This window comes from Dama dama, chromosome 23 (genome assembly GCF_033118175.1).
Source record: "Dama dama isolate Ldn47 chromosome 23, ASM3311817v1, whole genome shotgun sequence".
In the NCBI taxonomy this organism is placed as follows: Eukaryota; Metazoa; Chordata; class Mammalia; order Artiodactyla; family Cervidae; genus Dama; species Dama dama.
In genome coordinates this window covers 33,868,514-33,893,198 of record NC_083703.1, presented here as the reverse complement: position 1 = coordinate 33,893,198, position 24,685 = coordinate 33,868,514, and the positions used below count along the sequence as shown (strand labels likewise).

General features: G+C 39.4%; 1 protein-coding gene across 4 annotated transcripts in view; it reads right to left on the bottom strand.

Moving 5' to 3' along the window:
- Positions 1-24,685, bottom strand: part of EPC1 (enhancer of polycomb homolog 1) — a 95,152-nt gene that overhangs the window by 26,283 nt on the left and 44,184 nt on the right. For all 4 annotated transcript variants that reach the window (XM_061126326.1, XM_061126324.1, XM_061126322.1 and 1 more), the window contains exon 2: positions 1,061-1,220. In XM_061126326.1, coding sequence (XP_060982309.1) covers positions 1,061-1,220 — 160 coding nt within the window. The remainder of the gene's footprint in view (positions 1-1,060; positions 1,221-24,685) is intronic.

Sequence of the window (24,685 nt, the reverse complement as noted above, 5' to 3'; positions counted from 1 at the left end):
TAAATGAGTTAGAAAAGTAGTTAATAAGTAAGAAACTAGGGAAAGCTAGTTGCTCTATGTCCACAGAGAGAACAATAAAAACCAAACAGATTTATAGTGTTCTGAAAAAAGTTCAGGCAGGCCCCTGGAAAAACCTCTTGATCATAAAGGCCAACAAGACAGCAATGAAAGCTGTGACACCTCTTCCTTAGTAACCCTGCAATTACACTGATGGGGACCAAATGAAGGAGATAAATTCACCTAGGTTTACAAGCTCTCGGCAGTTCATCATCAAACGTGATTAAGCCCTCAAAGGGTCAATTCCAAAGAAGACCTCCATCAGTACCAAGTGACACAAGTTACCAATTAAGACACTAAATTAAAAAAAAAAAAAAAAAAAATCATGAGAATTCCCTGGGGGTCCAGTGGACTCCATGCTTTCACTGCCAAGGGCCCAGGTTTGATCCCTGGTCAGGGAACTAAGATCTCATGAACTTGTGGGACTTGGCCAAGAAAGAAAAAAGCAGAAGCACAGATGGGGCTGGCAAACTATGGCGTGTGGGCCAACACTGGATTGACGCATGTTTCTGTCAAGAGAGTTTTATTGGAACACAGCCATGCCCATTTGTTTATGTACTGTCTATTGCTGATTTTGTCTGTAACAGCAGAGCAAAATAGTTGTGACAGAGACTGAATGACCCACAAAGTTTAAAACACAATCTGACCCTTTACAGAAAAGGTTTGTTGACTTTTGACTTCTAAGAAATTCTTTAAGGCAATTAGTATTACTATTTCTGAACAGTAAGAAAATGATTTCTACGTCTAAAGGTATATTGTTTATCCCACTCATCTACAGTAGCAGAAGATCCCATGTTGAGATGAAGCTAAAAATCTGGCTGAAAATGTGTTTTTTCTTGTCAGGCGGGAATCTCAAGCACAAGTGTAAAAGGTGAAAATGGCTCTGATAACTCTCAAGCTGATGCTGGTCAATAAAAGGGCCCCAAACAGATCAACATAAAAATCTGTCGAATTACATAAGAACACAGTACAAGAGACAGTCATCAAGAGAGTAATCACTTACGCTGTATGTGAATGAGCTGCTTTGGCATCTTGAATTCCCCAGGATATATAGACTCATAGTAAGCGATGTTACTTTCTGCTTCTGGGACTGGTATAACCATGTTATCCCTCTTCTCGCCATACACCTGCTGTGCTGAAATAGCCCGCTGAAGATGGTGTTCCTAGAAAGAGGGAGAAACAGGTACATTTACACATTAAAAAATGAGCAATCAGAACATACAGCCTTATGAAGAAGTTTCTTGTTCACTTATTTTTAAAGTAGAGAGATTTTTCGTAGCCTTCTAAGGATGCTAACAATATAGTTGTGGTGAAAACATTTTGAGTATAAACAAGAATTGGTTAGCTACACTGTGTATTTCAATTTAAGAAAAGACACTACACTGAAATTGAGGGTTAAATTATATAAGAATAAAAAAAAAGCTGACGAAAGCTGTTACTTAAAGTCTGCACTTTGCAGATGAATTTTTTTTAAAAACAGGGGTAAAACATTTGAACTTATTGTATGAAGAAAGCAGGCTATGTATAAAAAGTATTTTGTGGATTATAATCACTTATTCATACAGTGCTTCAGAAATGTCATACAAATGAACTAACATGATCTTTCCAAAGAAGGGTACAGATTATTTTCTCCATTTTTAGTTGATGAAACTGACACAGATTCAAACCTGGTCTTTTGTCCCAAGTAATAACCTTTCTTATGAATTTCCAGATCCCTTTTTGAACAGTAGTAAAGTATAGGGTGGAGAAGGCAATGGTATCCCACTTCAGTACTCTTGCCTGGAAAATCCCATGAACAGAGGAGTCTGGTAGGCTACAGTCCACGGGGTCGCTAAGAGTCGGACACGACTGAGCGACTTTACTTTCACGCACTGGAGAAGGAAATGAATGGCAACCCACTCCAGGGTTTGTGACTCCTGGAAAGACACTTCATTCCTCTAAATCTGTTTCCTCCATTAAATGAAAAATAGAATCTTACAGGGTTGGCTGGAAAGATTTAAGTAATATAAATGCACATTAGATGTTTAGTATAATGCCTGGCACGTAACAGGTGCTCAAAAAGAGCTTTGGTTGAGTTGCCACACAGAAAGATTTTTTTACCAGCTGCCATAAAAGTACCTGTTCTCACCCACCCCTATCATCACTGAATTTTGGTAAACATTTCATTAAATTAAATTTTAAATTAAAAGTTTTAAAAATACTAATTTTTAAAATATTTATATACAAGTTCAGGGATGAAAAAATTCCAACAGTATGAAGACAAAAAATTTCAGTCTTCATCAGTAGCCTCTGGTAACTTTATGTATACGAAGATTTCAATTCACACCTAGGAGTCTTCTGAGCAACCTGACATACCCTCACCTATCCCCTTGACATATCCTGGAGAATTTTCCATACTGATACTTTTACTACAATTTGTGCAACAGCAGCATTGCATTTCACTCTGTGGATGTGGAATACACGCTCCATTACTTACTTAACCAGACACTAATTGATAGAGTAAAACAAACAAACCCTGGAGACAATCTAAAGGCCTGTCCTTCTCCCTGAATGCTGCTATGATACACAGGAGGTACCTTTGTGGGCCCATGAGCGCCTCTGTAGGACGAGGAGAGATGCAAGTGCTCACAGGGTACATGCGGTGACAACACCTAGTCCGATCACTCTGTGTAGGAATCCTTAACATCTCTCTTCAATTTTAAAATCACCCATCTTGTTATTTTAGGTTAATTTCTTTACAGTGAGTTTTTCTTCCCTTAAATGTGGCCATCTGTTCACTTTCAAAAGGCTTCCTTTCCCTTTTCTCATTGATGTTTAAATAGGTGGATTATTTTCCTTTTCAACATTAAGGAAATTAGCCCCCGCGTAATAAAATTGACGAATATTTACCTGAAGTCTGACTGGTCATTTAATTTTTTTCCTTGTAGGAAAGTTCCACTAGTCAAATTTATTAACCTTTTCCTTGATGACTCTGTCATCCTTAATAACAGGTATAAATTGTACAGTTGCAAACTCGGGTATGTAAACAAAACCGTTCCTTTTTATAATTCAATTTGATCTTTGATTCATACTACCTCGTGGCTCTTGGGAGCTGGTAGAAACTGAGTGTGAAGGAGGCCAGAGGGGTGACCGGAAGCAGGCTGTGGTCATAGTGCACTGGCCCTGGAGGGAAGTCTGAGCCCAGGTGGGAAGTCAGTCACAGGTGTGCTCTTCCCCTCTCAGATACCCTCACATTGCAAGAACAATTTTGTGACCTATGCCCCCTCTACTTACACCAAACTAAAGGAGCGAGTGAGGGAGCAAGGCACCTTATTCTTAATTTGCATTTTATTCTTAATCAGTTAGCACGTCTCTGTGTAGGTGAACATGTGAGATAGTTGAGCTATTTTGTGTGTGTAAGGAGAGCGAGCAAGCCACTATCCTAATGTCCAGCATAAAATAATCTATTTCCCTTAATGACTAAATAATGTCCCTTTATAACTTCCTCTTGCATTTATTTCCAAGCTCTTCCTCCTTATTCTATTCAAATGCCTATGTCACTATTTAACGTGTTTTTAAAAGCGCAGCCTCAGACTACACCTTATTAACTAGTGCTTTCTAGATATTAAATTCACTCCTTGCAATTCTTTTTAAAAAACTTCCGGGCTATTTCATTTATTTTTCTAGATGAACCACAATGAAATTTACTTTCTCAGCATGAAATGGGACCACTAACGCCTTTAGACGTTTTGCAGTGTGGTGGTGAAGAACAGGAGTTGTATCAGGAGTGCTCTGGACTTGTATGTCAGCTCCATGATCTATCAGTTCTAGGACTTGGGGGCTTGGGACAAGATATTTATACTAGCAAGTTTTATTACCTCTAAGTGTACACTATGTATCTATCATAGGGGACTGTGGTCAAGATAAAATGCCTGAGACATACTAATGTACCTTTCACTACTAGAGAAGTTGAAGAGATTTTAATATGATTGTTAATATTTATATTCTCCCTACTGTTAACAGCTTTCTGTAGAAAGATTTTGCCTGATGTTCATATCCATTTTTCTATAATTGTGAAATCAAATCTTTGTTTAACAATATTATAGTAAATACTGCTTTTAAAAAAACTTACACATGGTTTTTGTTTTATAAAATATTTGACACAATTCCTCATGCTTCCCTGGTGGCTCAAGTGGTAAAGAATCCACCTGCAATGTGGAAGTCCTGGGTCTGATCCCTGGGATGGGAAGATCCCCTGGAGATCTTCCTCATAAGGAACTTCATAAGGACTCAAGGTATGTATAATATACAACAAATAGATTATGGTCGTCTAAGCCTGAAAAACCTCAATAACTGGGGTGTAACCATAACTTTAAACTTTCCTATTTACTGTCACCCTGTGTATGTGCAAGGACTTGAGGATTGACAGGGGCCACACACAGGTGCCAGTGTGGCCAGAGTGTGGTGAGGGGCGCACAGAGCGGTCAGCATCAAATCATGCAGAGTCATGGGCATGTTAAGAATTCATCCTTGTACTAAGAGCGATAGTGTCTGAAGAGTTTAAAGATCACCCTAGTTCTTATCTAAAAAAATAGATCAATTTCTATAAAGCAGAATATGTGCAGCCTTTAAGTGGTTTAAAGTAATATTTCAGTTCAGTTCAGTCACTCAGTCGTGTCTGACTCTTTGTGAGTCCATGAACTGCAGCACGCCAGGCCTCCCTGTCCATCACCAACTCCCGGAGTTAACTCAAACTCATGTCCACTGAGTCAGTGATGCCATCCAACCATCTCATCCTCTGTCGTCCCCTTCTCCCACCTTCAATCTTTCCCAGCATCAGGGTCTTTTCCTATGAGGGCAGGTCTTTGCGTCAGGTGGCCAAAGGATTGGAGTTTCAGCTTCAGCATCAGTCCTTCCAATGAATACTCAGGACTGAATTCCTTTAGGATGGACTCCTTTCCTTTAGGTTGGATCTCCTTGCAGTCCAAGGGACTCTCAAAGAGTCTTCTCCAACACCACAGTTCAAAAGCATCAATTCTAGGACACTCAGCTTTCTTCATAGTCCAACTCTCACATCCATACATGACCACTGGAAAAACCATAGCCCCGACTAGATGGACCTTTGTTGGCAAAGTAATGTCTCTGTTTTTTAATGTGCTGTCTAGGTTGGTCGTAACTTTCCTTCCAAGGAATAAGCGTCTTTTAATTTCAAGGCTGCAGTCACCATCTGCAGTGATCTTGGAGCCTCAAAAAATAAAGTCTGTCACTGTTTCCACTGTTTCCCCATCTATTTTGCCATGAAGTGATGGGACTGGATACCATGATCTTAGTTTTCTGAACACTGAGTTTTAAGCCAACTTTTTCACATTCTTCTTTCACTTTCATCAAGACGCTCTTTAGTTCTTCGCTTTCTGCCATAAGGATGGTGTCATCTGCATATCTGAGGTTATTGATATTTCTCCCGGCAATCTTGACTCCAGTTTGTGCTTCATTCAGTCCAGCGTGTCTCATGATGTACTCTTCATAGAAGTTAAATAAGCAGGGTGACAATATACAGCCTTGACGTACTCCTTTTCCTATTTGGAACCAGTCTGTTGTTCCATGCCCAGTTCTAACTGTTGCTTCCTGACCTGCATACAGGTTTCTCAAGAGGCAGGTCAGGTGGTCTGGTATTCCCATCTCTTTAAGTATTTTCCAGGGTTTGTTTTGGTCCACACAGTCAAAGGCTTTGGCATAGTCAACAAAGCAGAAATAGATGTTTTTCTGGGACTCACTTGCTTTTTCGATGATCCAACGAATGTTGGCAATTTGATCTCTGGTTCCTCTGCCTTTTCTAAATCCAGCTTGAACAACTGGAAGTTCAGGGTTCATGTACTGTTGAAGCCTGGTTTGGAGAATTCTGAGCATTACTGTACTGGCGTGTGAGATGAGTACAATTGTGCAGTAGTTTGAGCCTTCTTTGGCATTGCCTTTCTTTGGGATTGAATGAAAACTGACCTTTTCCAGCCCTGTGGCCACTGCTGAGTCTCCCAAATTTCCTGGCATATTGAGTGCAGCACTTTCACAGCATCATCTTTTAGGATCTGAAAGAGCTCAACTGGAATTCCATCATCTCCACTAGCTTTGAGAATAATATTTAATGAGATGGAAAAATCCATCAACTTATTAAGTAAAAAGAGATCTGAAAACTGTATGTTCAAGATATTTGTCTTTTTTAAAAGAAAAAGACATAATTGAACGTACACAACCATAGCAAAAAGTCTACAAGTAGCTGAACACAATCCTCTCTACACTCTTTTACTCATTTACCTGCTGTATTTTCCCACGGCATTTACTGTCCTCTGACATGTCATATATTTGGTTTGTTTGCTGGTGTCATCACTTCCTTCCCATCCCAAACTAAGCATCATGAGGACAGGGATTTTTGTCCACTTTGTTCACTGCTAAACTGCCACCCCAAAATAGTGCCAGGCACAATGCATGGTGCTTAAATATGTATTGAATAAATGAATATGTATGTAGGTATTTGTGAATATACATAAACACACAGAGTACAAAGGTGCAAGCGTGCACACATTCCCGTCAAATTTCAAAGTATGTACACCAGTTAACAGATCACCTCCAGGTGACACAATTTTGAAACATTTCTATGATTTTATTTTCCTTATTTTCTAAAATTCTTTTTTAGTTCTTTTTGACACACACAGAAAAATTGAGTACATCTCACTACATGGTTTTCTGAAACAAAGGTAATTTCTAAAAAACACAATTTATTTAGTTCAGCAAAACCCTTCCCATTAAAGTCAAATTTAGTTCAAGAGTAAAAATTATACTTGCATGCAAAGAAAGTTATTCTTAAAACCCCAAACTATATACACTTATTTCTAAGGAAAAAAAAAAAAAACATTATGTTAAAGTAACATTTCAATTTTAAGTGAAAATGAAATTTTTGCTTTGAGTAGGAAGATTATAGTAAAATGGTGAAGCCAAGTAACACATGAGATAAATTAGAATAAGATGAACTGTGAATCCAATAATTACAGACTGAATGCTCTGACTAAATATCTAAGATGATCCTATCCTAAATTACAATTATATAAAAAGTCAGATGTTCCTGGAAGATAGTATCTGTCAAATGAAACTTTTAAATACATCTACCTGTAGCACTGAGTAAGCCAGCCTGCCCCAACTCTGTTCACTAGAATACTTAATTTCAGATTATCAACAGGTAGTCTAATTAAGAGTCTGACAGTTTAAAAAAAAAGAGAGAGAGACAGAAAGAACACTGGATTGTTTAACTTTAGGGATGAAAGTTTTAAACATGCTAATGTAAACTGTGGTTGCTCATGAGGGAGGGTTCAGTCGTACCAAATTTACGACCACAGAATCATTTTTTTCAGAATCTATTAACAGTTCATGAAGCACTTCAGTAATACAGTGTGGGAAATGCTGGTTCAGGACAACAACTAGAAATACAGAGCATAAGAGCAGGGCTAGAGTCTGCTCATTAATTTAGTCTGTATTTACTAAGTGCCAACAGTGTGCTTGGCCCGAGAACACAATGGTAAATAAAACAGACATGGTTCCTGACATTGTAGTAGGGATGACAGACACTAATAAAACAGTCCTAGGAAAAATTGCAAAGTGTGATAAGTGCTATGAAGGAAAAGTACAGTGAGTTATGGGAAATATAAATAAGAAACGGATTTCAAGGAGAGTATCATTTTCACTAGCGAAAAGTGAGATTTAAGCCAAAATCTGTAAGAACAGGAGTTAAGAGATCATTTTAAGAAAAGTAATAGCTGTGTTTGAAGACCATTTACTAGTCTGGCACCTTAGGACGGTAAAGTTTCTTTATGTTAAAGAATATTTATAATATTAGGCTCAGTTTCAGTTTCAGAGTTAATCACCAACGCACCAAGAACAATTGCAATTTTTCATGAAATAACAGAGGCACAGTTCTCAAATCTGATCTTACAGGGAAAAAAGTATATACAATTAAATAATCTAAAAAATCTTTTAATATTCAATCATATAAAATGGAATCAGATGAATTGTAACTTATTAAGCAAGTTACTTTAAAAGTTTCTCACACTGCAAGTAATTATAGATAACGTTTTCTATCTATAGCAATGTGAACAATGAAAAGGAGGATCAGAAAAGACCGAACAATCTTTGTGTCTCCACGAACCCTGCAATCGTGGGCTCCAAATATCCACTTTTGTTACTTCTGCTCACCGAGTGCACTGAAAGAGTGTGGGACTTCCTCCCAAGTCCAGCAGGTCACTCTGCTACTTATTTTTTAATTTGTAATATATAATATATATATTTTTCTTACCCATCTTTCCCCTCTGTTAATTTCTCTTCTTTTACCTCCCCTTCTTTGTTATTTTTGCTTACCCCAGAAAATTTTTGCCTTAACAGGTGGCTTTTAATAGTCTTTTTTGATTGATAAATGCATTGGCAGTTAATCCAAAATGGCTAACTGGTCATAGACAGGCATATCACATATTCGAGGAATTAGAAAATATCATTTTTATTGAGTCACTTAAGAGTGACAGTTGCTATCTGTAGATAAAATCCATCTGAAGGGAAATACTGTAAGTGTGTCTTCAACATCTGTTCTGTGCCTTTGTTCATTGGGATGGACTACCATTCACCACGGTTCACCCCAAGCCCCTCAAATTTCTTCTTGTTCTTCAAAACCTGCTTTAAAATGACCTTTCTTCTGCCTCCTATAGTACTACATTCTCTACTTAGGAAATTGTGCTGTAATCATTTATTCATTTACACACTGATCTCCAAAATGTGAGCTCCTTAAGACAGATGCTAGTCTAACTAAACTGTCTATTTTTTCCTTTAAAAGATGTATCCTCTTATAGTATTGGGGGCCTCAATTCTTCAAAGAATTTGAACTAAATTATCTTTGTAATCTACTTAGCATCTAGAACTATATTTTGCTTTACTGCAGGCACTCAATATTTTATAAAATATCATTATAGAAAAATGAAGATAAGTCTAAATTGGAAAAAGGTATTTCTATCTGCTCTATAGGAAGTTCTAATAAACATTACCAAACCAGAAACAATCATTCAAGGTTGTACTGTGCAAATTCCTATGCAAAGATTTAATTATATTCACTTATTCATTATTTATTTAAGCAAATAATGGCTTTAACAGTTAGCCATAACAACAATTAAGACCACATTTACACCTTTTAGGTTACTGAATTTAAAATAGCTTATTAAAAGCAACAATATTGTGTAAGACTCCTTATGGGGAAATAAGTGATGACTCATTTGTAAGAAGCCACTTAAGAAGTTTAAACCCCTGATTATTTATGCATGGAGAGCCATGCCTTTTTGCTACTGGAGAGCTGAATCACTTTCTCTCCTGTCTCCTAGTGACACCTTGAAGAACCAGCCAGCAATGTCTAGGGCGCCAGCGGGGGCTCCCAGGTCCTCCATCCAAACACCCAGTTCCTGCCTGGCTCATTACAGCCTCCTGACTGATTTCTCTTCTACTTTCGTCTGTCTTCATGGGAATAAACAAACTAATCTGTTAAAAATAGGTAAGTCAGGCCATGCCATACTTCCATCAAAATATTCCAATTATTCCCCACCCTCGTTCAGAAAAAGAGCCAAAGTTCTTAAAACTGCTTACAAGGTCCAGTAGGATAGCATTCCCCTTTCCTTGCTGCTCTCGGGCATCATGCTCCTCTTCACTCACTCTGCTCTCGTCAAAGTGGATTCCTCACTCTTTGTCAAACTTGTAAGAAATTAGCTTGCTTCCTCAATTTCAACTCCTGATTCAAAAGTCCCCTTTGCAGACAATTCTTTACCAGCTCTCCCACTCTGCACCCTCCAGAATGGCTATAACTGAAAAGGCTGACAACATCGTACAATGGTAAGGATGAGGAACAACTTCAACTGCACACATATCAGTGAGAAAAAGGGGTGCCAGATCTCATGAAACGAAACACACACATTCCACACGGCTCAGCCATCCCACTCCGAGGCATTCACCCAGGAGAAATGAAAACAGGGCCACAAAAAGACCTGGATCAGAATTTCAAATGGTTTTATTCACAATAGCCTCAAAATGGAAACAGCCCAAGTGTCCATCCTCAGGAGGACTGGTGCACAAACTGTGGTTTAGTAACACAATAGAGGACCACCCAGCAACAAAGAGGAATAAACCACATACCCACAACTCAAGTAAGTTTCAAAAACACTAGGGTGAAGGGAAATAGCTTTGCACAAGAGTCCATACTCTGAGTCCATCTATGTGATGTTTAAAAACAAGCAAAATTAATCTACGGTACGAAGAAAACAAAAACAAAAAACCTAGTAGCTCCTTCTGACGCGTGGAGCCAAAGGCTGAATGGGGAAGGGAATGGTAATGCTCCATGTCAACCATGAGAACTTGTTAAAATCCAGCTAACATACACTAAGTATTTGTGAATTTCTTTGCATGTAAATTTTAACTGAAAAGAAAAAATAGTCAATACTGAACTCTAACAAATGATATGTATGTTGAAATTATTTAGGGATACGTGCACTGATGCCTATAATTGACTTCAAAATGCCTTAAAAGATAAGGACTGACAGATGAAGAGATAGCAAGTAGAGTAAAATGTTAATGGTGGAATCCAGCTACTGGGAATGTGGGTGGTCACTATAAAATTCTTGAAACCTCACTGTATCTTTGAAATTTTTCATAATAAAATGTTGCAAAAATCCTACTTTTTCATAATAAAATGTTGCAAAAATCCCCTCAATCCTACTGTATTCCCCAGCTCTGCTTTATTTTCCTGGATAGCACCTGCTTCCTCATAGACTACTGAATTTACTTATTGTTTTATTCATTATCTGTTCTTCTTCCCGGAATATAAGATCCACAAAGGTAGGAATTTTTTGCTTTGTTTACCCCAAATCCAGAATTGTGCCTAACACATACAAGTAAACAGTAAAAATTTGTTGAATAAATGAGCCAGTGAAATTACACAAGTTATTTAATGTCCACAAACTGTTCTGGTTAAGACAGATATTTCATTAAAAAAATTAAATTTCATAAAAGCAAAAACATAAAAAAGACAAATGCACTTTGCTTTTGTACTTAGAATACTCAGGATAAAAAGTTAAAATAGCTGACGACAGATCAGACTATCTGGCAAGAAAAAGAGCAGTTCGATACTTACATTTTCTGCAAGAAATGAATGGTAAAAGATTCTCAGTCTATATTACTCTCTACTTCTCCCAACTACTGTACTCTGAAATTAGTTTTATTTGTAGATAATGAAACAGTAAAGGAAGACCTTTGCTGAGGTACGGGTGAAACACTCCAGTCTTGTTATTTCTCTTCAGTGTGAAATAACTGTCAATTTAGTACTTTCTTATCCCCTACTTGTACCCCTGACATCCCTTATGACGCAGGTTGCCAGTAGTGTCAAACTTTATGCTGAGGATTTCTATACCTCCAATGCACCCCCAGAGAACCAGTAATCTGCTGTTATTTAATACCTTTTTATGCACACATTCAAATAAAATACAAAGATTAGCACCCTAAAACAACCATACTGAATAAACTGAACATCCAGTTCAAACTGACCTAAAACTAAACATGCTTATATAACCTAATATAGGCAGACGCCATACCACGGCTTGGTCCTTAGCCCTTTACATATTCACTCCTGCAACTTCATCCACAATCACGGCTTTAACTACCATCTCTATACTGATGACAAATTCAGAATCTTCCTCTTTAGCCCATATTTCTGTTGAACATTAGGCACATGTATAGATATATCTCATGTAACATCAACTGCCCACCTGCCAACTCTCCAAATCTGTCCCTCCTCGTGTACTATCAATTTTTGTGAATCACACCATCATACATCCAGTCACCCAGGAAGCCTTTATTTTTCCAGTTCCCTTTTGCTACCTATGTCCCTGTTTTCAAATCAGGCACCAGATCCTATCAATTTCTTCATCTTACGTCTAAGTTTTTTAGTGCCTTCTCATCCCACTGTCACAGCCAGGCTGAAGTCAGCCTTCTTACCTCCAGCATCACACTACTGTCCACTTCCTTCTGCGGCTACTGCCAGTGGTCTTTCTAAAAGAGGAAGAGGGCTTCCCCGGTTGTCCACACTCTCACACTTAATCATTGGCTTTCTGTTGCCTTTACGGTCTTGGCAAGGCAAATGGAGTCCTTTATGACTGAGCTCTAGCTAATTTTGCCAGTCTAACACCTTACCACACTCTACCCTGAATGTCCACATTCCAGCCACAGGGACTGTCTAACAGAACTTTCCAATTACACCTATATGTGATGCCCCCCACCCCCCCACCATCTTTCAGTTCAGTTCAGTTGCTCAGTTGTGTCCGACTCTGCAACCCCATGGACTGCAGCACGCTCGGCTTCCCTGTCCATCACCACCCCTGTCTTTAAGTCCACCCAGATCTATCATTTCTTCATAATTCTACTTAGAGAGTCTTTGAAAACAGGTATATGACGACGGTATCATATATATCACGACGGCAACATACAAAAGAGATACAGGTGATTTTCTAAATATCTATTCAATTAAGATGTTTATTGGAAACCAAACAACCTTGAATCCAGAAAAAAATTTCCTGACAGGAGCTTCAGCCCTGCAGTACCTGCCTCACATAAACCAGAAAGGAAGGGCAGAGCAGGCAGGAAAGCACACCAAGACCAAGAACAAGGTCAGTAAGAAGATACTCCACTCTCCAAAGGACGTAGGTTCCCCAAAATTGCTTATTAGCTGCAAGGGAAAAGTAGCAACTATACAGTGGAGAAACCAGGCCACACCCTGACTGGATGACCAGAATTAACAGCACCAAGAGGCAAACAATATTATATGTCTCCAGAGGTGATACCATGAGAATACAGCATCCCTTATACAATGTGCTAGCAACACCTGAATCTAATAGAGAAAATATCAGACAAACCCAAAATGGGATCATCCTATTAAAAACAACAACAACAAAGGGACTCTAATCTTCAAAAATGTCTATATCACAAAAGGTGAAACACTTGCTAAAATATTTAAGGGTAAAGAGCCATGATATAAGCAACTAACCTCAAATGGTTTGGAAAAAAATCTGCGTGTGTGTGTTTGGGGAAAAAAAAATTTCTGTGTGTCTGTGTGTATGTGTAGGACAGAAAGGGTGTGTGGAAAAACAGACAAAGCAAAAAGCAAATGAGACACAATGTTAACAATAAGTGTACATGGATGTATTCCTCTTTTTCTTGCAACTTTTCTCTAACTGTGAACTCCTTTCCAAATACAGCTGATCCCTGAACAATCTGGGGGTTAGGAGCATCAATCCAATTCCCCATCAACTGAAAATCCACATATAACTTTAAGAAAAAAAAAAATCATTGGAAAAAAAATTTTTTTAATTAAAAAAAAAAAAATTAGAGTATAACTTTACAGTGGGCCCCCTGCATCCGGGGTTCTGCATCCATGGATTCAGCTAACTGCAGATCTATAGTGGTGTCACATTTATAGAAAAAAATTCACATCTGAGCAGACTCATACAGTTCAAACCTAAGCTGTTCACAGGTCAACTGTAGAAACTGTTTCCTTTAAGCTAAGAGCGAAAGGATATTGGGTGGGTGGGGGGGGGGGGGGTGAGAAGTAGACTCTATAAGCAAGAGATCTAAGTTCTTCCAGAATTGCTGCCAAGTAATTGCATGAACTCCTAAGTCAGTGACAACGGGACAGCCCCAGAGTATGATCTTCTGAATAATGGTTCTAGGGACATAACTAGGTGTTACATGATTAAACAATTTGGTAACAGACTACTAGTAATAGACAAGGCTAACAGTTTCTTTACAGAAAGATTCTCGGTGGTTTCACATTTGCCAAAAACGCACCATGATTTTCCAAATGAATAAATACAGCAGTCAACATCTCCTAAGTATGCACTGACTGTTGTTAGTGTGATTTATATGTTTGGTGGGACCAAGTTTTTACTTTTCAGTAATAAAAAGGTAAATATTAAAGTTACAAGGTTAAACTGGGGTATACAAAAAACAATCTTCTACAATAATGGATTTCATCAGTTTGGGGAAATATAGCCTCCTGGTTCCAGTGTTCAACTCATAGTGAGTTGGTTTTTTACTAAGTTTATTTTTAAAAAGGAGGGCTGTGTTAAGACTACGAAATCTCTGGCAACAGAGCTCCCTTTGGCAGACAGTAATATAGATGAGGGATTGGCACATTGTTTCCTGAGGGGCAAATCTGGCTCACCACCTGTTTTTGTAAATGGTTTATTAGAACAGAGTGGAACTGGGTCATTTACATATCACCCATGGCTGCTTTTGTTCAACAATAGCAGAGTGGGTGTGACAGAGACAGTAAGGCCTGAGAAGCCTAAAATATTTACTATCTGACGCGTTATGGAAAGTTTGCAGATTTTTTTTTTTATTAGTTGGAGGCTAATTACTTTACAATATTGTAGTGGGTTTTATCATACATTGACATGAATCAGCCATGGATTTTCATGTATTTCCCATCCTGATCCCCCCTCCCACCTCCCTCTCTACCCAATCCCTCTGAGTCTTCCCAGTGCACCAGGCCCGAGCACTTGTCTCATGCATCCAACCTGGGCTGGTGATCTGTTTCACCACAGATAATATACATGTTTTGATGCTGTTCTCTTGAAACATCCCACCCTCGCCTTCTCCCACAGAGCAGACTTTTGGAAAGTTTGCAGATTCTTGATCTGTGCTCTGTTTAATTTTTGAGATTCAGCAGTCTGGTGGATCAACAAAGCTTACTCTACCATTTACATGGTGAAAAGGACAGAAGAGGGAAGTTCATTAAAAATGTATCACTATACTAGACCCTAAATCAGATACTTAATCTTCATTCTGAAAGCATATTATCTTTTTTATATAATTGCTTTACAGTGTTGTGTTAGCTTCTGCTGTCCTACAAGATGCTATAAGCATACACATATCCCCTCCCTCTTAAGCCGCCCCCCCACCTTCCCATCTCACCCTTCGAGGTCATCACAGAGCACTGGGCCGAGCTCCATGCGCTATACAGCAGCTTCCCACTAGCCATCTATTTTACACGTGGTAAAATACATGTGCTAATGCTGCTCTCAATTCATCCCCCCACTCCTTACCCTCACCGCTGCCCCATCACGTCCACAAATCTTGTCTACGTCTGTGTTTCTATTCCTGCCCTGTACACAGGTTCATCGGTACCATTTTTCTAGATTTCATATACGTGTGTTAATATACAATATTTGTTCTTCTCTTTCTGACTTATGAAGACACACTATTATATCAATGAACACCTATTTTACAGGGAAAGTGAGGCTCAGTAAGGTAAATCACTTGCTGAAAATGGTGGAAGTAGGATTTGGATTGAGGTCTGACTCCAGAACCCCACGGCCCTTCTACTGTAGTTTAATTCCTCCTTGTTGTCCTGTCTTTCCCATGAATGACTGAGTTCTGGCTGGTACTCAGGGGAGGACTCAGAATACTAACAGAGAAGCAGAAAGGACTTGAACCAGCTGAAGAAATGAGTGACAGCAATATGGGGACTAGGATCATTCGGAAGCTACAGCTGGCTAAGTCAAGGAAGGAAGGGCACATTTCCTCACTTCTCTTCCTCTTCCAAGTACTTTGCTAGATGAAAGCTGATCCAGTGACAACTACTGACAACACCCAGGCACCTGAATATGCAGGATGGAGCCTAGACCAGATATTTACTTATGCTTCCTTATTAGCTCACTACTCTTCATAATGCGCATGTACAGAGGTTCACAGTAAAGGGTAAACTATATTCTTCTCTAAGAAGTACTGTTTTATCTTGTTGAATGGGCAATAGAAAAACATTAAAATCTGTTACTTCTTCCCCTGGACTTTCAACACTTTGTTTATTGTATCTCTGACACTCCATTTACCAAATGTGGAGCCAAAATAGTCGTCTTCTTATAGAAATAATTCGTATTATGAGTTTCCCTCAAAGAAGGGAATCGACTTTCAATTAAAAGCAAATTATAAAGGAACTCATTTGGCTTTAGAAGTACTGCATTTAGGTACTTATCATATAATCTACTATAAAAGTAGTCAGAGAACAGATACCAAATGACTTACCACTCCAAGGGGGCTAAGGACTGTATATGATAAACTAGTAAGGCTGAAACAGAGCCACAAACTCAGATTACATTTGACCATCCCTTGTTCTATCAAAAATAACAGGTTTACCTATTGTACTTTCCTACCAGTAAATGCTGCAACCAAGACTTGGCTGTTGATACATTGCTTTTATTAATACTTTTATCCCATCAAAAACGTAAAATTTTAAAGAGCCTCAGACATAGAAGACAAACTTATGGTTACCAAAGGGGGCAGTGGGGATGGGAGAGGCAAATTAGGACTTTGGGATTAACATAGACACATCACTATGTATACATAGTAAGGACCTACTGTATACAACAGGGAATTATACATAATATCTTACATAATCTGTAATGGAAAAGAACCTGAAAAAGAATGAATGTATATATATATATAAATGATCACTTTGCAATATCCCTGAAACTAATATAAATGTAAATTAACTATACTTTGATTTTAAAAAATGGTTTAATACATACATATATATAAAACTTTAGGGCTTGTATGAATGCTAAGATAGCGCATTTTTAAGGTAATAGGAAAATAACTATAACATGGTTAGTTTGGGAAGACGTGATAATTCATACATTGTACTTATTCACTTATGACCAAACCTAAAAATAATCTTTAAAAATTTTCTTCCTTTTCTTAAATAAAATCAAGTCTCTTGGTTTTACTAAAGCCATGAAACTCCCATGTAATTTGTGTAGTTGTACCTTTTGGAGTGGCTAAAAAAGAAAGGTCTCTGATAATCTTAAAATGTTCTTATTTATGTTTGTTTAAAAAAAACACTGTTTATTTTCCTCACTTATACTCGCTCTTTATTTAAGAAACAAACACACTGATAGAGAAAAATAAACATTTCATAATTTCAAATCATTCTAATTAATCTGTTATTTGGTGCCATAAAATACCAGTATTTTCTTACATAAAACATAGTGTACAGAAAAATAAATTCTGACTTTATCAGAATAGTCTGTTGGGATTCCCTGGGCTCAGTGTTCTCACTGCCTGGTGCAGGGAGGTGGGATGGGTGGGGTGGGGTGGCGTGGCACTCTAGTTCAGCCGCCAGTCGGGAAACTGGGATCCTACAAGTCATGCAGCACAGCCAAAAAAAGAAAGATACTCCATCAAATAAAAAGACGTACTATTTAAGAGCACACATTTTTATATGTCAGAAGCTGGATTAGAATTCCAATTCTCAGTTCAGTTCAGTTGCTCAGTCGTGTCCCACTCTTTGCGACCCCATGGACAAATACAGCATGCCAACCTTCCTTGTTCATCACCAACTCCCAGAGCTTGCTCAAACTCATGTCCATTGAGTTGGTGATGCCATCCAACCAGCTCACCCTCTGTCGTCCCCTTCTCCTCCTGCCTTCACTTTTTCCCAGCATCAGGGTCTTTTCCAATGAGTCAGTTCTCCGCATCAGGTGGCCAAAGTATTGCAGTTTCAGCATCAGACCTTCCAATGAATATTCAGGACTGATTTTCTTTAGGATGGACTGGTTTGATCTGCCTGTGGCTTAACATCTCTAAATCCTAATTTCCTTACTAGTGAAATGAGGAACTGCCATTAGAAGCATAAAATAAGAAATGCAGATAAACCTCTTAGTACAATACCCAGCACACACTTACTATATTAGCTCACTGTAATATAAATAATGAAACAAATTTAACCCTTTTTTCTACTAATAAAGGGCAGAAGAAGCTACCTAATTTACCAGATTGCACTGAGGATTAAACGAAGTTATAACCATAAAGATCTGGGGCATTATTACTATATCAGGCTAATTATAATAATTTAAATTACTAAATTTCCTTGGCAGAAAAGTTATGACCAACCTAGACAGCATATTAAAAAGCAGAGACATTACTTTGCCAACAAAGGTCTGTCTAGTCAAGGCTATGGTTTCTCCAGTAGTCATGTATGGATGTGAGAGTTAGACTTTATTATAAAGAAAGCTGAGCGCCAAAGAATTGAAGCTTTTGAACTGTTGTGTTGGAGAAGACTCTTGAGAGTCCCTTGGACTGCAAGGAGATCCAACCAATCCATCCTAAAGGAAATCAGTCCTGAATATTCATTGGAAGGACTGATGTTGAAGCTGAAACGCCAATACTCTGGTCACCTGATGAGAAGAACCGACTCACTGGAAAAGACCCTGATGCTGGGAAAGATTGAAGGTGGGAGAAGGAGGGGATGACAAGAGGATGAGATGGTTGGATGGCATCACCGACTCAATGGACATGAGTTTGGGTAAACTCCGGGAGTTGGTGATGGACAGGGAAGCGTGGCGTGCTGCAGTTCATGGTGTTGCAAAGAGTTGGACTTGACTGAGGGACTGAACTGAACTGAAATTATTAATAGAAACTGTTTACTGTAGCTATATACATGAATCAGTAACCTAATAGGACTAACTCAAAAATTTACTCTGTGTTTTCTTAAAAGAAATCCTTTCTCCCACTAATCCTACAAAAAAAGACATTTCAAATCTCCAGTTAATTTTTTGGGGGAGGGCCACACCAAGAGGTTTGTGGGATATCTTAGTTCCCTGACCATGGATGGAACCCAGGCCCCTTGCTGTGGAAGCTCGGAATCTTAACCACTGGACCACCAGGGAAGTCCCATCCAAGTAATTTTTCCTGGTAGACTGTCACTGTTGACAAAACAATCCTAACCTCTGAAGATAATAAAATCTCACCTGAGGACTTAAGGACTTTATACAACAAATTTAGGCACCACACTAGAGTAACCACAGTCAGTCACTTTTTCAGCTTGTACAAGACAATGAGATCTCTCCACACACTTTAAATAAAATACAAAAGAAAAAAATGCATTGTAGTCTGTAAGGAAGCCGCGTTCTCACAAGTAAAATCAATGTAATTCATTTCAAAGATTAACTATACTACCCACTTTGTCCCACAGTGGATATGAGATAAACTCCCTGGATATTTAAAATCTTTTAATGCTACCTGAAACAAATCTGGCTTCCTTTATCCTACTGAAATAAAAGAAAAATACTTAACCACTTTTATTCAAGGAGGAAGGATACATGGCTGCAAATCTTGAACATACTTAAGAGCACTTTCAGGTCTATCTTAATGCAATTATTATCTCTTTAGTTGGTAAGTAAGAGAAAGGAAATTATATTCCTTCTTGGCAGAGATCTTTAGTACTTATATAAGTATTACACAAATTCTCATTATTTCATAGCAGAAAGAAATGAACTAAATAAAGCTTCTATATAATATTTAAGACAAATTCCTACAAAAATAAGTAAACCATGCTAAAAAAGTTTGTATCACTTCAGGAGTTATATTAAAATTGGTCAGAATGAAAGGTTGATTCCTCTACACATAAACAAGAATAAGCAATATATTTTCATGATCTCAACTTCAAAGAAGCAAACTGTGGCAGACACAATTTTTTTTTAACCCTATAAAAGGCAAAAAGTTGGCTTAAAACTCAACATTCAGAAAACTAAGATCATGGCATCTGGTCTCATCACTTCATGGCAAACAGATGGGGAAACAGTGAAAGACTATTTTTTTTTGGGTTCCAAAATCACTGCAGATGGTGACTGCAGCCATGAAATTAAAAGACACTTGCTCCTTGGAAGAAAAGCTATGACAAACCTAGACAGCACATTAAAAAGCAGACATTACTTTACCAACAAAGGTCCATCTAGTCAAAGCTATGGTTTGCCCACTAGTCATGTATGGATGTGAGAGTTGGACTATAAAGAAAGCTGAGCACCAAAGAATTGATGCTTTTAAACTGTGGTGTTGGAGAAGACTCTTGAGAGTCCCTTGGACTGCAAGGAGATCCAACCAATCCATCCTAAAGGAAATCAGTCCTGAATAGTCATTGGAAGGACTGATGCTGAAGCTGAAACTCCAATACTTTGGCCACCTGATGAGAAGAACCAACTCATTGGAAAAGACCCTGATGCTGGGAAAGATTGAAGGCAGGAGAAGGGGACGACAGAGGATGAGATGGTTGGATGGCATCACCTACTTAATGGACATGAGTTCGAGTAGGCTCCAGGAGTTGGTGATGGAGAGGGAGGCCTGGTGTGCTGCAGTCCAAAGAGTCGGACACGACTGAGCAACTTAACTGGAGAAAGGCAAATTAACTTGCCAGTAGTAAATGGCAGAAGACTGGTGTGCACCTGAAATTAATTAGGAATTTGTTTATTTTAATCAGAGTATGACAAGCAAAATATGCCTTCTAGTGAGTGAGATATTTGTATTATAATTTGACCAATATGGTCATAATGCAAAACTTCCTTTTTAACAGAGTGACGGGCAGATTAGACCTTAAGCTCAGAAGATACAACAGGGCCTGCTGGAGTTACATCTTTGTCTTCACAAATGTCTTCTAAACATGAGGAGCCAGCGCACTGCCAAAAATGCAGAGAGTTATAGGACGTAATCTATAATACATATCCTTTTATTTTCAAGATGACTACTGAACGTGTAACAGCCTTTAGTTTTGGACATCAAGTCCTTTCTGGCTGCCTCCTGAAGCACACAGTATGATCATGCTTTCTGGCCCTCCTGTAGATGCTGGGGCTAGGGGACTAATTCTGGCTATTGAGTTGTGAGTCAAAGTGACTTACACCACTTCTGGTCCAGAGTATTTAACTACTGGTGGAAGATGCAAATTTTTCAAAGCGCTCCTCCCACTTGTCACCATGCTTGAGATGTCTGTTCATCAGCCTGGTTCCCCAGCTGACCCATGATAAAATGGGACACAAAAAAGAACTAAACTTTGAAGCTATTTATATACACATCATAACCTGGCTATCCTGACTGACGTAAACTGGTCCCAAAAGTGGGGTACTGTTATAACATAAAGACTAAAATATGTGCCATTAGCTTGGGAGTTAGGAAGCAGGGAAACTTCTCGGAGGCTGGAAGGGTTGTGCTCCTTAGTAAACAGTACAAATATTTGGTAAAAGTCAAGTTACCATAGCTTGCAAAGCAGATCATTTATTAAATAAGACTGTTCTAGGCTTTCCTGATGGCTCAGTGGTTATGAATCTGCCTGCCAATGCAGGAGATGTGAGTTTTTTTCCCTGGGCCAGGGAGATCCCCTGAAGAAGGAAATGGCAATCCACTTCAGTATTCCTGCCTGGGAAATCCCATGGACAGAAGAGCCTGGTGGGCCACAAACCATGGGGTGACAAAAGAGTTGGATTAGACTTAGCAGTTAAACAGCAACTCTAGGGAAAGAGGTTAAAAAATCTGGACGTTAAAATGGTGAGTTGGTTGCTCTGGGTTTGGTATTACACGAAAGAAATAAATTTAAAAACCTGACCAGTTTGTAAGCAGGAATGAAAGATAAGAGGCCAAAATTTTGAGAAATTGTAATGTTTGAAGAGTGCTTCTCAACTCAAACAGCACATCAAAAAATCAAGAGAAGGCCTTTGATTAACAAAAGAGGGTAAGGTTCAAAGCAAGGTATGCCCCTCATGTGTGAAAAAGTGAAAGTGTTAGTCGCTCAGCTGTGTCCAACTGTTTGCAACCCCACCGACTGTAGCCTGCCAGACTCCTGTCCATGGAATTCTCCAGATACCCACGGTTAAAACATGAATAGATTAGAGTCTCAGAGCAGATACTTAGTTAAAACTGGACACAGTCAATGTTTTCAGTTGAATAAAAAGCTCAGAGGAGAAAAACAGAGACAGACACTAAGGACACAGCCCTTCCAGCAAAAGCAAAGGTTTCTGGGATTACCATTTAGGAGACACAGACACCTGGAGAGAACTGAGAGGACAGCCCATCTTGCCCACTAAGCTGAACGAAACGTTACAAGCCTACAAGCTGTACTGCCAACAAACAAGCAAAAATCAGGAGCCCAGATTAAAAATCGCAACGATTTAAAAGTACAATCAGGTCTCCTATGGTCCACGGGCAGGAAGCAGGCTTTGAAGCATTTTGGCCCCCAAAGGGCTTACTTTCCAGTATCAACTTCAGAGAAGACTAGCAAAGATGATGGAAAGAAAGGAAGCCTCCCCTAGATGTCAATGCCAAGAGCCACACAAGCCAAGGGACTGGGAGCCATCCTAGGAGCCTGCACTTGGCAACTAAACAAGCACATTCCCCACATACAGTGGAAGAAGAGGCCTATAAAGCCAGGTAGGTGGACTCTATGGATCAGGAACTGCTGTGCTTCCATTATCCAAAGGAGAGCGTTTCTGTGGTGATCATGTGTCTGTTATTCCCACGTACACTGGATGTGTGTGTGTGTGGGGGGGGGATGCAGACAATCTTTTCACTCACAGACCTCCAGGCCAAGGGAAAGCACATCCAAGCCTGATCTACAGAACTGTAGGACACCTGGAAATCCCTACTACTCCGAGCTTTTTTGCTGTCTAGCCGGGACTTTCCGGCCGGGCTCACGGAGGAAGAGATGAGTTTATTCTGTCTGTGGGAAGGAGAGTGATCCAAATCTTTGGCTGGGCAGAAGGGCAGATCTGTCATGACTGTTTGCCAAATCATTTTGTTCTTTGCCATCTGGTCATATGGTAGGACTGCATTTCCTGGCCAACCATATGGTTAGAAGGAGCCATATAACTTGTTCTGGCCAATGAATTGTGAGTTGAGCTGACGCAGAACCTCATGTCTGACTTTTGACCAGAGCATGTGAATAACTGATACAAGATATGAGACCTCCCAGAGCTCTTTCCTCTAGCATGGTGTCCAACAACATAGAGAATGGAGGCTGTCTTCTCAGCTGGATCCTGGAAAGAGGACACCCAGAACAGGACCCCTAAATCAACCCAGGAGACAGTGCAGAGTCAGCAGTCAATCTCTGTGATAATGCCACAGAGACTTCACGGCAGTATGTTTATAGCACAACCTTACATAGTCTGTCTGATAAATGGAGGCAACCACCACCGCACATGAGTCAGAGGCAAGCTTACTGATCAACTAGTCCAAGTTCCTTCTACAAATGATAAAGAGGAGATCTACAGTTAAGTCACAGATTTTAAGTGCCTTGCCTGGTCACACAGTAATTACACGGCAGAAGAATTTGATGGAACCATTATTTGTTGTTGTTCAGTCACTAAGTTGTATCCAAATATTTCGTGACCCCCATGGACTGTAGCCCTCCAGGCTCCTTTGTCCATGGGATTTCCTAGGCAGAAATACTGGAGTGGGCTGCCAATTCCTGACCCAGGGATCAAACCAATGTCTCCTGCACTACAGGTAGATTCTTTACCTACTGAGCCACCAGGGAAGCCAGAACCATCATTATCCTCAAGTAATTCTAAATTACAATGTGAGTTATGTTCCTAATCTCTAAATGTAGCTCTGGATAGATTCAACTAGAAACATATGAATAAGGTAGCAATATGCCAATCCATTCATTCACTCAACGAATAATGGTGGCATTAAGCTCCAACACTGAAGGTATCCTAAGTTCAGAGTCAGGAGCCAAAGACTAATAATCAAGATCTCCTTAGTGGCCTAGAAGTTTACAAAAAGGAATTGCTAAGAATGATACTATATAACACATAACATGTAGCAGGTAAGGGAACTACCTTAATGGGTAGATAGCTAAGGAAGTGACCTTGAACTTAGATCTGAGAGATCAGTGGGATTACTAAACCCATTACAGAGGAATAGGGATTCCCTGGTGGCTCAGTGGTAAAGAATCCACCTGCCCATTACAGAGGAATAATGTTTCAATACCTGGGAATAAATGAGAAGTGATCCTGTGGCTGGAGTGGACTTGAAGGCTCTGGAAGGACAAAACAGAGGTAAAGACCACATTTCACAAGACCTCAGAGACAAGCCACTTTCAGAGCAATGAAAACCCCTTACAGGGCGTTAGCAGGAAGTGACACAGGAAGATTCCAGTTTACAGAGGACCATTGGCTCAGTTAAGAATATTGGGAAGGCAGAACTGTGGTCTTGGGAAAACTTTTTAGGGAGTTACTGAAATCTAGGCAAGAGATGTTAGCACCCTGAATTAGAAAGCAGCATTGAAGACGATGGGCTTCTCTGGTGGCTCAGCTGGTAAAGAATCGCCTGCAATGCATGAGACCCTGGTTGGATTCCTGGATCGGGAAGATCCTCTGGAGAAGAGATAGGCTACCCACTCCGGTATTCTTGGGCTTCCCTTGGGCTCAGCTGATAATGAATCCACCTGCAGTGCGGGAGACCTGGGTTCGATCCCTGGCTTGAGAAGATCCCCTGGAGAACGGAAACAGCTACCCACTCCAGTATTCTGGCCTGGAGAATTCCACGGACTGTATAGTCCATGGGGTTGCAGAGTCGGACACAACTGAGTGACTTTCTCTCACTTCACATTGACAATGATAACGTCAGCTATTTAGGAAATTAAATACCACTACTATAACTGGAATTTTTATTCAAGATAATTTAAACTTTTGCTAACCTATCTGACCTTTCATCCTAGTTCTCTAATTTCTCCACTCTGATTCACAATAAATTCAAACACATTAAACTT